At 39.2% G+C, this 12,643-nt stretch overlaps 1 protein-coding gene across 10 annotated transcripts in view; it reads right to left on the reverse strand.

The window, feature by feature from the left end:
* Heph (hephaestin) overlaps nucleotides 1–12,643 on the reverse strand; it is an 87,184-nt gene that overhangs the window by 17,972 nt on the left and 56,569 nt on the right. For all 10 annotated transcript variants that reach the window (XM_085684413.2, XM_085684412.2, XM_085684411.2 and 7 more), the window contains 3 exons: nucleotides 10,787–11,000; nucleotides 8,939–9,078; nucleotides 7,006–7,137 (listed from right to left, as the gene is read on the reverse strand). In XM_085684413.2, coding sequence (XP_085540539.2) covers nucleotides 7,006–7,137; nucleotides 8,939–9,078; nucleotides 10,787–11,000 — 486 coding nt within the window. The remainder of the gene's footprint in view (nucleotides 1–7,005; nucleotides 7,138–8,938; nucleotides 9,079–10,786; nucleotides 11,001–12,643) is intronic.

Below are 12,643 nucleotides of genomic sequence, written 5' to 3' on the forward strand. Positions count from 1 at the left end.
ACATTCCTCTAGGCTCACCTGTTTTGTACCTCACTCTCCACAACTCATTTTCACTCAGACTTTCCATAATCATGACATTGCCAAATGCTTGTGTAGCACATTGAAATTTTGAATTCTCAAAAAGAAACTTTTGTAGATATGAAGTGAAGGTCACAGACAGATGTTAATAGCTTTCCAAATGCCACACATAGGACTGAAATGTGAACTTATACAGCCTAACTCTAGAATTATGCTCTTACCATTTAGATTAGTAACTTTTCTTAACCCTGTGACAAAATATCTAATATAAACAACTTAAAGAAAGAAAGATTTATCTTGATTTCAGCACCTCGTGATCAGCAGGGAATAGTAGAGCAAGCAGCTCCCAATCTAGGCATCACATCTTTACTGTGAGGCAATGCTCTTTACTCAGAACACTAGTATATTGGATGCTGCTGTCTACATATAGAACAGGCGTTCCTGCCTAATTTTTCTGGAAATGCTATCACAGACATGCCCAGAAAGAAATTTCACAAATCACAACCAGCACATCAGTTTAATTAAAGTGAGAATCAAAATTAAACTTCACATACAACTCTGAAGGCTCTTATCTCTTCTACTGCCATTACCAATTCTAGTACCATATACAATATATATATATATATATATATATATATATATATATATATATATATACATATCCACCCGTCACTCCAGTCTCAGATGAGGAAGTTCTCTTTTTCTGATTTAAGATTGCAACTTTCAAGAGAGGTCCCAATACCACTTCTTGTGTATTGCCAGATTTAAATTCATCCTCCTACCTGTATCTATAACTTCTCTACACATCCCTTTTTCCAAATACACCATGCTCAGTTCTCTCCTTGCTTCTGTGATTTCCTCCCACACTGTGTCTTCTGCAATCTATGAATCTGGCGTCCTTTACAATTAAGTATTTTACAGTGTTGCCAACATTTACATCTGAATTTTCTCATTTCCTTTTCATTACTTAATCCTCTATCTGCTGTTGATCCAAATGTGTCTCTTCCAAAATATTATATATTGAAGTCTTAACCCCCATTAGCTCAGAATCTGACCTCATTTAGAAACATGGTCAAATTAGAATCAAGAGGAAATCGGTTTTAAATGAGGTTAGTAGGGCAGACCTCGAATATTACCCAGTATCCTTATAAAAAGGAGAACTTTAGATGTAGAGCCATACATAACAAGAAAATGACCCAAAGATACAGTGTCCTGTTTTGTTTGTTTGGTTGGTTGATTTTGTCAAGTTGATACCAGCTAGAGTTTTCTGGGAAGAATATCAGTTGAGAAACTGCTTCCATCAAATATAGGCAAGTCTATAGGGCATTTTCTTAATGATTATTGAAGGAGGCCCCAGATCTCTGTGGGTTGTACCACCCCTGGACAGGTGGTCCTGGGTTCTATAAGAAAGCAGGCTGAGCAAGCCATGACAAGCAAGTCAGTAAACAACACCCCTCCACGGTCTCTACTTCAGTTTCTGCCTCCAGGTTTGTACTTTGAGTTTCTGCCCTGACTTCTTTTGCTGATATGATGTGATGTGGAACTGTAAGCTGAAAGAAACCCTTTACTCCTCAAGGTTATCTGGTCATTGTCTTTATTAAAGCCACAGAAACCTAAAATGGAAACTGGTATCAGACTCATGGAGCATTGCTGTGACAGAACTGATCATACTGTTTGGAAGAGGATTGTGGAAGGACATTGGAACTTTAATATAGGAAAGCCATTGAGTGCTCAAAGCTTAATGGACATTTGGGAGTTTTTATGTAGGAGGGTCTTCTATCTATCTGTTGCTTTCATTGGTTAATTAATAAAGAAAACTGCTTGGCCTGATAGGTCAGAACATAGGTAGGTGGGGAAGACAGAACAGAATTGTGGGAGAAAGAAAGCAGAGGCACGCAGACACATGAAGCTCCAGCCCAAGATATATGTAGGTTAGAATCTTCCTGGTAAGCCACCACCTCGTGGTGCTACACACATTAATAGAAATGGGTTAATCAAGATGTGAGAGTTACTTGTTAGTTAGTAAGAGGCTAGAGCTAATGGGCCAGGCAGTGGTTAAATGAATACAATTTGTGTTGTTATTTCGGGTGTAAAGCTAGCCGTGCAGGAGCTGGGCAGGATGAAAAGCAGGTCTGTTCACTCCTTCTACAGAGTTTAAATGCTAAAAGTACTGAAAGAGATGCAGATGATGGAAGAGTGATTTGTGCAGTGTCAGAAGCAAACAAAGACTCTGACCAGGGCAATTTGTGTGATATTTTGTGTTAAGAACCCTTGGTTCTGGTCAGCGAGACCTGAAGACTCATAAACAATTAACAAGATACTAGCACTACCGAAGTAAAACCTTTGCTTTACTGACACAGATGATACTGGTTCCCTGGGACTGAATAAAATAAGCTGTGGTTAAGAAGAGACCATCATCATTTAGGAGAAATCTGGGAGTATTTCCTCAGGATCAAAACACAGAATCTGTGGTCCTGGGTAGCCAAGGCTGTATCCCATGCTGGGAGCTAAAATTGGTAATGTGTAAGAGTCAGGTGGTACTGGCTTTGAAGACCTGAAGAGGTAATGGAGAACAGCTGAGGGTTGGCACTATGTAACAGGAATGGGAGTCCCTGAAGAGAAGGCAGGAGAGGCCAATGGTGAAGATTCATCCTCAGTTGCAGTGGAGACTCCAAACTTTTGGAGATACCAGTACTATGGGATGATCACTAAGGACAGTAGCAACTGTGGAGTGGAGCTGGCTTGAGGCTATCAGACAAGCTGATTATGCTGCAAAAAGCAGATATGGACAAGGTGACATCACAGGCCTTCGAAACCCAAAAGAAAAAGATTGTGATCCTGTCCCAGACATCAAACACTGAACTATTTATAGTGTTGTATTTTGGGTTAGTTCTGGTCTTATTATGACTGTGTCCTTGTTTTTCCCCATCGAAGTAAGAAAATGTGTAACTTATATTTTATAGTTGAGGAACTTTAGACTTTTACCCCTTGATAGGCAGGTGGTCCTGGATGGTATAAGAAATCAAGCTCAGCAAGTCATGAGGAGCAAACCAGTAAGCAGTATTCCTCCATTGCCTCTGCATCAGCTCCTGCCTCCATATTCTTGCAACAATTTTCCTCAGTGAGGGATTGTGACTTGAGAGATCTAAGATGAAATACACCCCTTTATTCCCAGGTTGCTTTTGGTCATGGTGTTTAAGGCAGCAATAGAAAATTAGGACAGAATGGTGTGGGATTTCTCTCTGTATGCTTGAATACCATTAATGAATAAAGAAACTGTTTTTGGACTATAGCAGCACAGAGCTTGGGTAGGCATGGAAGACAGAACTGAATGCTGAGAAAAAGAAGGGCAAAGTAGAGAGAGGCTACCTGAGACCAGACACCGGAACTTTAGACGATAAGCCACAGCCACATGGCAATACACAGATTAATGGAGATGGGTTAAATTAATATGTAAGAATTAGCCAATAAAAAGCTAGAGCTAATGGTCCAAGAAGTTATTAAATAATATAGTTTCTATGTGATTATTTTGGAGCTAAGTGGCCAGGTACCAACAAGTGGCCCCCTCCTCCAAAACAGAAAACAAGGAAAAGATGTCTACCTACAATCCAAAAAAGACTGAGTCTGAAAAAAATGCCTTCCCTCGTAGCCATTAAAAAAAGAAGCAATCTTTCCAGTACTATAGTGTAGAGTCTAGACTCTAGCAACTCGAGACAACAGAATGTCTGTTGTTCATATAATTCAGTTTGTGATTTTCCTTGGGCCACCCCCTAGAAAATTAGTTCAACTTCCATACAACAAATATTTGTAAATAATTTGAATTCTGGTATGTCCAACTCATGGCCCACAGCCTGGAGAGGTTAGCAAGAATTAGAATCCTTCCAAATTATCTTTTGCCCGGAAAAAAATTAGGGTAGCTCAAAAGGAATGATTTATCAGTGCTCAGGAACAGGGTGTTTGATGTGGCAGTCTGCAAATGAGAATAGGTCCCATAGGCATATATATTGAATACTTGGTCCCCACTTGGTGGACGATTAGGAGGTGTGGCTTTGTTGGAGAAATTGAGTCACTAGGAACTGGCTTTGAGGATTTAAAAGCCTATCCTGTACCCAGTTAGTGTGCTTTCTCTCCCTCTCTCTCTCCCCTTCCCCCCTCTCTTTCTCTTCCTCTCTCTGTGCACACACACCACACACACCACATATACACACAAATATATATGAGATAGCTGCCTCCTACTTGCAGATAAGAATGCAAGCTCTCAGCTACTGGTGCCTCAGAACTACGCCTGCCTCCCAGAACTGGAGAAGCAGATCTCTGAGAGTTTGAAGAAAACTTGGTTTATGGTTTATATGCTAGCCATGGTTACATAATGAGACTCTCTCTCAAAGAAGATCTGAAAGAATACCTTGGAAAACATCAAACTAAAGAAGCAAAAAAAACCCCTCTACATTTAAAGAAAAAATCTTTATAACACTAAAGGAAGAATTACAGCAAGACGCTACAAAATAAAAATGTCTCCCACAGTTATGGACTGAAAAGAATTAATATTGTGAAAAGGATTACAGTACTCAGGGCAATCTACAGATACAATGCAATCCCCATATAATTCCAATGCTGTTCTTCACAAAACTAAAAAAAAATTTAAAATTCATGTGGAAGCACACACACAAAATACCAACAATAAATACCATGTATAGCCAAAGCAATCCTGAGCCAAACGAATAATCCTTGGTTCTATGTCAAACTGCACAGGCTGAGTTAGAAAATAGAACAGATCTGACACAAAGCAGAAACACAAATCAGCAGAATAGAGAGTCCAGATACAAGCCCATGTCATAATAGCTGTCAGATATCACACAATAATTTCAAAAACATACGTTTTGGAAAAGTCTCTTCAAAAATATTGCAAGTTAAAACTGGATAACCATATGTAGAAGAATGAAATTCTATCCCTATCACCTCACATACAATACAAATAAAACCTAACCCCCAAAAAAACCTAAGACCTAAGCCTAAACTGTTGCCATTGTTAGTCTGAATAGTATGGAAAAAGGCATAAGAATATTAAAGGGCTTTCTAGAACTGGTTATAGCTGTTCAGTAAATAATACCAACAATTGACATTAAGACCTCATGAAATTCCAATGTACAGCACAGAAAGGAAACAGTTAAATGAGCGAAATGACAGGGTATAGAGTGGAAGAAGATCTCTACTAGTTTGATATCTGACAAGATTAATGTCTAGAATATAAAAAGTACTAAAAAGGAACTAAACTGCAATAAATCAAACAATTCAATAAATAAATAAACTAATGATCAGTTCTCAACAAATGAAATATAAATAGCTAATAAACAAATATAAACTGCTCAAACTCACTAGTCATCTAAGAATTCCAAATCTACATTGAGATTCCATCTCATCCCAGTCCCCAAAGCAGTCATTAGGTAAGCAGAAAAAGAACCAAAGAACCAGGCAGTGGTGGCACACCCCTTTAATCCCAGCCCTAGTCAGGCAAGACAGGAGGATCTCTGTGAGATCTAGGCGATTCTTGTGTATAGAGCATGTTCCCGGACAGCTAGGGCCATTACACAGAGAAATCCAGTTGTGAATAACAAAATAGAAAGAAAAGAAAAGAAAAGAGAAAAAGAAAGAATTCTTACATACTTCTGGTTAAAAAGTAAACTAGTCAAGCCACTATGGAAATCAGTATGGGGGTTCTTCAAGAAAAATTCTCCTGGATATGTACTGAAACAATTCCAAGTCAACATATCACAAACATCCTAGCATATCAATCACAGCTTTATTCTCAGTAGCTTAGTTATAGAACTGAATGTGTCCAACAGAGGATCAGATAATATATTTATAATTATAAACAAGGAATTCCTTTCTACCATAAAGAAGAATGAGCTTGTGCCATTCGCAAGAAAATGCATAAAACTGGAGACAATTATATTAATCAGTCCAGAAATGCAAATATATATTTTCATCCATTTATCATCCTTAGATTTTTACAGAGATACATAAAAATCATGTATATATGTATGACCTGATTGTGTAAGCAAAACTGTTCTGGAGGACAAATGAGAAGGGTAGGGCAAGAAAGAGGAGAGTAAGGGAATACGGGGATCAAAGAAGCTCGATGTACAGTATATACTTACTTGAAATTATTTTTACAAAATATTGTGCTGTGCTGTGTATAATGTATACATACAACAAGAATTTGAAAAACAAAATAACGAAAAGCAAATTTTAAAAAAGTTCTAAAGACAACTACCCAAACTGATGAGATGCTATAGATACATTTATTGCTACAGATACTAACATTAAGCTGGAAGAAAGATATAAAGGGAAAGTTCCGGTATGGTTTGATTATCATCTAACACTTCATGTATTGATATTTACTTCACATTGTACAGTAGTAAAATAGTACAGATTTGATTCAGCTACATTTAGAGAAGTGGTTTGGGGGGTGCTATTAGGATAGAACACTGAAAAAAGAATCCTCTGGTTTCATGAGGAGACAAGAATACACACATACATTTTCTGTCTCATCATGTGCTGCCTTGTACAGTCTCAAAATGCAAGGTCAGTTCTGAATAAAGTTCCCAGACCTTATACTTGTGGAACTGTGAGCCAAACAAACCCCTGTTATTTCTAAAGTAGACTGTCGCTGGTATTTTCTTATAGTAATCAAAAGATTATTATTTATTTATTAATTAGCACACATAAACAACTTAACTAAACACTGTAAGGAACTTGGAAAGTTACAATGTAAAACCATGTCGTATACAAGCTATTTTTAACTGAAATACAGGAACTACTGTAAATGCAAAAGAAAAATAAACCTGCCTAGAACTCCAATTCACCAGTTAATTCCCTCTATCTTTCAGTGAGCTACACTCCCAGACCAAGAATGTAAGGTGTTTAAAACGATAAAACCAGAAGACTAAAACAGAAGGACTACAAAGCCTTTGTCCTTCCACTCACCAGGCTCAGCAGCCTGTGGCCAGCCAGTATTGGACTCTAGAACTCCATGGGCATGCACAGAATATGGTCGACTGGCATTATTCTTGAACACCACAGTTAAGATATCACCAACCTCTCCTCTGATAAGTGGACCTGATACATACAAAAGAAGTACAAGTTTCATTAGCAGGGAAGTGAAAAGGGAGACAACAAAGAACAAGGCATAACGGCAAGACCCATGTAACTGGGAATTAATCTTCCTCAGACTAAAAGACATGCTTGGGTTCATTTTCAGATTCAGAAGTCCTAAAATTGGTACTGCTATCAACAGCATGAGGGTACCTCAAAAATACAAATATGCTTCATATTATCCCCATTTTCCTCATCCTATTTTTCTCTATATAATAGCCAAAAGCTCTAGAGATTCTCTGAGTTTTGCGGGATCATTGATAGAAAGGACTGAAGTCTTGCCACATATAGCCCATAGAATAGCCCATAGAATAGCTGTACTCTGGTGTAGGAGTTCCTTCTGTTTGTGTGTTGCTTTCATTGGATAATGAATAAAGAAACTGCCTTGGCCTAGTTGATAGGGCAGAACTTAGGTGGAGAAGACAGAACTAATTCTGGGAGAAAGCAGAGTGCAAGAGCTGCCATAGATGCCCACGGGGACGTCCCCAGCTAGGTCCTTGGGCAGCAGAGGAGAGGATGCCTGACCTGTCCTTGCCCCACTATCACACTGATGATTATCTCGAATATCGCCATAGAATCTTCATTCAGTGACAGATGGAGATAGAGACAGAGACCCTCATCAGAGCAATGGACTGAGCTCCCAAGATCCAGTTGAAGGGCAGAAGGACGGAGAAAACAAGCAAGGAAGTCAGAACGAAGTCAGAACTGAGAGGGGTTGGTCCACCAACTGAGGCAGTGTGCCTGAGCTAATGGGAGCTCACCAAATCCAGCTGGACTGGGACTGAACGAGCATGTGATCAAACCAGACTCTCTGATTGTAGCTGACAATGTGGACTGACTGAGAAGCTATTGATAAAGGCACTGGGACTTGTTTTTTTGGCATGTTCTGGCTATGGGGGACCCTAATATATATGGATGCACAGTTCCCCAGGCCTGGATGTAGGGGGGGAAGGCCTTGGACTTCCCACAGGGCAGGGTTCCCTGCCCACTCTCAAGCAGGGAGGGGGAGGGAGGAGGTGAGCGGGGGAGCAGGAGGGGATTGGGAGGAGGGGAGAAAGTGTAAATTTTTGAATGGAAAAATAAAAAAAAAAAAGAGCTGCCATGGAGTCGCCAGGTCAGACATGCTAAATCTTTCCCAGTAAGCTACAACCTCATGGTAATACACAGATTGATAGAAGTAGATTAAATCAAGATGTGAGAGTTAGCCAATATGAGGCTAGAGCTAATGGGCCAAGCAGTAATTTAATTAATACAGTTTCTGTGTGGTTATTTTGCGTGTAATCTAGACGGGTGGCTGGGACAAAGGGACCCTCTCTCCATCAACAGTACTCTCTTCAGAGGGCAGTAGGTCCTGTCTGGTCTAGGATGAAAATAAAAAGCCCATTGTATAAAAGCAACATATAACCTTGATTAAAGTGAGGTATGGGGGCAATTGTGGCTCTGTGTATTATTTTTGGTTTCACATGCTGGAGTTCCTAAATTCTCCTGCCTCTGGAGTCTTTTAAAATCTACTACCTTCGGAGAATTCTTGTCTCAAAGGTACAGAAAATCAGAACATTTTGGTTCATGTTACAGCAGAATGCATGTTTCCACCATTCCCTTCCATGCTTATATTCATGGCCACTTTATAAAATAGGGCCATACTTTTTCTATTTCACGTGGAAAAGCTGAGAATGAAGGATGGAAAAACCTCCCTGATATGATATAGGTGTAATAGAAGCAACCCAGGCTCCTAGATGCCAGGATGTAAGTAGAATCCCCTTACCCAGGATTCCCAAGTGCTCCTCTGGTCCAGACCTCGGCTGAGGAATCCTGAAAGTACCATCCGTGTATTCCCTGAATACAGCTTTCTTATATCTGGAACCCAGGAGCCCATCCTTGTTGCTCAGGAAAACACGACCATAACTAGAAGAATCCAAAGACTGTTATTAGTACCTGACCTTCAACCTTTATTTTCAGTTATGGGGAAATTAATTTAGAACTATACTCATGTCAAATATGAAAAATATATATCTATCCATTATAATGTCAAATTGCATTATCATGATTGAAAATAGTACATTTCTGAAGCTACGTTTGTTATTTTTCATCAACCAGATAGATATTTGCAGTTTGATTCACTGAGCTAAGAATCAAAAACTTGTGACTTTGGTTCCAGCTGTAATTGAATCTTAGATTGGGAATTATTTAACAAAAGGACAAGGCACAAAGTGTCAGCTGAGCATCCATAGTTGCTCTTGGAGATCAAAAGTGGGAAGACATGGGATCTTACAGCTTTCTGATTATAGGATTCTTAGTGGTTGACAGTGTTTATCATTCATTTTAACAGTGAATTTCCCAAGTAGGTGAGTCTTGAGGTGGAATCACTAGGTCAGAATTGATGGGTGCACAAAGACACTGTCACCCAAAAGAGGAGGCAGGACTTAGAGTTCAGTCCACTGTTTCTGCCCTTCCTTCTTTTCTAGCAATGACTTATCAGCTATGCATGATAGACGAAATCAAGGCTGACAGAAAAAAAAATGCCTATTTCCTAACTCCCATAGAATGTTAGCATGAAGACTTCAACCTAAACTTACAAACTTAAACTTAAACTTATAGATGTCAAGAATTGACAGAAGACAGCAAAGGCACCACAAACTAGAGAAAACTATTATTAGTAATACTTTGTACCAGTTTGTATTCTCATCTCCCTCTTTTTAGTAACAGAGTCACCCAGGCTTTAGTGGAACACATGGCTGTTTTCACAGATGTTACATTGCAACCATATGAATAAGCTTAAGAAATAGAACACGAGAAAAACTGATATATATACAGCTTACAGGTCTATCCTCCCAGGCAATGCTGTTTTTCGGAACTTGAAAGCTGGGGAGAGCCACCACTAAAATAACCATCTTGGTTCCAGAATTGAAATTAGGAGATGCGGGCAGCATAGATGGTTATATGTTAAAAAAAAAAAAAAAAAAACCAGCTAACCAGCTAAAATTGTTGCCTATTTGCCTATTTAAACTACTCCGTTTTGGACTTTTTCCATTTCCCAGCTTGGTCTGTACCTTAATAAATGACCTTGAGACATTCCATTGCTTGAGTAAATCCCTATGAACTTTAAATCCCATTGTAGGTAAGTTGTAGCGAATTAAAAGGGAAGCAAGGCTAAGAGGGCAAGATGTAGCAAGGTCTTTTAATGAATATATATTCTATATATTCTAATGAATATAGGAAGCAAAAGGCTTCAAAGTCCTTCCATTCTAGTCTCACATCTTTTGGCAGAATATTGTGTGGTTATAAAAATGCCTCCTACTTTCAGTTTCTGCTGTGATCTGACTACCCTCACTCCCCCTGACCAACAGCTAAACTTCCTTGTAATTGACAAGGATGTTTGTGTTCTTTTTGGCTGGTGGTTTTCCCGAGAAGCTTCCCAGACTGTTTAAAGGTATAAAAGGCTTTAGCTGGGGGGGGGGGGATAAAAGTTGCTGTTCTTCCACCTGAAAAGAAGCCACCTTGTCTCAATCCCAGCACCAACACCCCCACCCCTGCCAGTCTTGGCATCCAGGTTGCGCTGGCATGGCAAGTTTCAGTATCTAAAGCTGTGGTCTCTCCTTTTCTGAAGCCTTACCTGTCCTCCTCAGATGTGTTGTGCCATTCCAGTTCCCAGCTTCTGTCAGGGCAATAATCCCACTCCACCTCTTCTGCCATGATGTAGTAGACTCTTGAAGCTTGGTAGTGTTGGCGTGGGCTATCTTGACGACTAGAACATTGGGAGACATTATAAACTGCCCTCATCCCTGCTTCTCTGTGGCTGCCTGCTTGACAATAGATTTCAAATGTCCCTAAAAGATAATCAGAGAGAGAAATCTGAGTGAGAATACCCATTAGAAGCATGTGGGGGATGGGTTCCCCTTTCCTAGCTATACTTCAGAGGAAAGGTGGTCTATGAAAAAGCCTTTATACAAATTCAAGTGCATTACAAGTTTGTTGAGACTTAATGCACAGAAGAGGTCCAAGTTCCGAAGGCACTTGGTTAAAAATTAAAGATTTCCAGGAGAATAAGGAACTCCTCCAGGGATGCCATATTTGGGAACCCCTGTTCTTAGATAAATGATAACCCTATTTGCTACTTATTAGCTATCTAAGCTTATATGGGTTTCCAATTCCAGTTCTCTCTTCAGTAGATTGAGAATCATTTTGCATCCTTCATTTGACTGTTTTACAAATAAAGATTGTCTGGCTGGCAAGACAGCTTAGCAGGTCAAGGTATTTGCCCCAGGAGTCTGGAAATATGAGCCCAATCCTTGAATCCACAGTGGAAGTAGAAAATCCACTTCCAAAAGTTGTACTCTTATGTCTGTATGTGCGTCATACCATATATGCAATCACACTCACCATATATATCACATACAAATACATGGCCAATAGTAATTAATCCAGAAGGAAATACAGCATGTATCACTATGTTTGATAAATGTGCAGTAAGTGAAATTATAAGTAAACAGTAAACAATACAGATTAATAATTATTATTTGATAGAAACATTGACTTTTTTTCCTACGAAATACCCCCAAAATCTAAAGACCTACTAACAAAAAGAAACAAACAAACCATATGGATTTAAGCAGATGTTTAAAGGAAACTGTCTGATTACATGGAAGCTTACATGACAGATCTTTTTTCTTTCTTTTTTCTTTTTTTGAGACAGGATTTCCCTATGTAACCCCGCATAACCCTAGCTGTCCTGAAACTTGCTCTATAGATCAAGCTGGCCTCAAACTCAGCGATCCACCTGCCTCTGCCTCCCATGTGCTGAGATCAAAGGTGTGTGCCACCACTTCTGGTGTTCGCAATAGATCTTTTAAAGGTGCCATCTTAGGCTTTATACCATGGAATTTTCAGATATCTATCTTGGATAGCTGTGAAATAAAGCTATATGAACCTGTCTGTAGCCACAGGTTTCTGTGTGGAAGACTCTAGCTCAAATTATGCTAATCAAATGGAGCTAACTATTTTAGTTTTGTTAATTTCATTGTTCCCTTACATTGCTGCTTACAAACTACCCTGCCACTATAAATATTTCACCAATTAGTAAGACTCTTATGAATAGTCCCTAAACTATTGATCCAGCCCCATTTTCCACCCTCAATTATTTTGCCAACTAAATCTGTTTCTGACTGCTTCCTTGTATATTCCTACCTTGTATTTTTTCACCCCTGCTGTTATTCCTTTATGAAATATATGTTCTTCCAGCTCTGAAACTCTACGAGTGCCTACTCCTTTTACAGGATCCAATTCATTGTTTATCTCCTTTAGAAACTCCTCCCTGATTGTTTGGGCCCTAATTGCCACCATACTCTTGACCTTTCCGTTACTGTGTGTTCCATCATTAAGTGACACCATAAAACACTTAAATGTTCTGTGCCTTACATTATTTGATAGACACCTTGAAAGAAGGAGTCTTTTCATTTCTTTCTGTAACTTC

This window comes from Myodes glareolus, chromosome X (genome assembly GCF_982192425.1).
Source record: "Myodes glareolus chromosome X, mMyoGla1.1, whole genome shotgun sequence".
NCBI lineage: Eukaryota > Metazoa > Chordata > Mammalia > Rodentia > Cricetidae > Myodes > Myodes glareolus.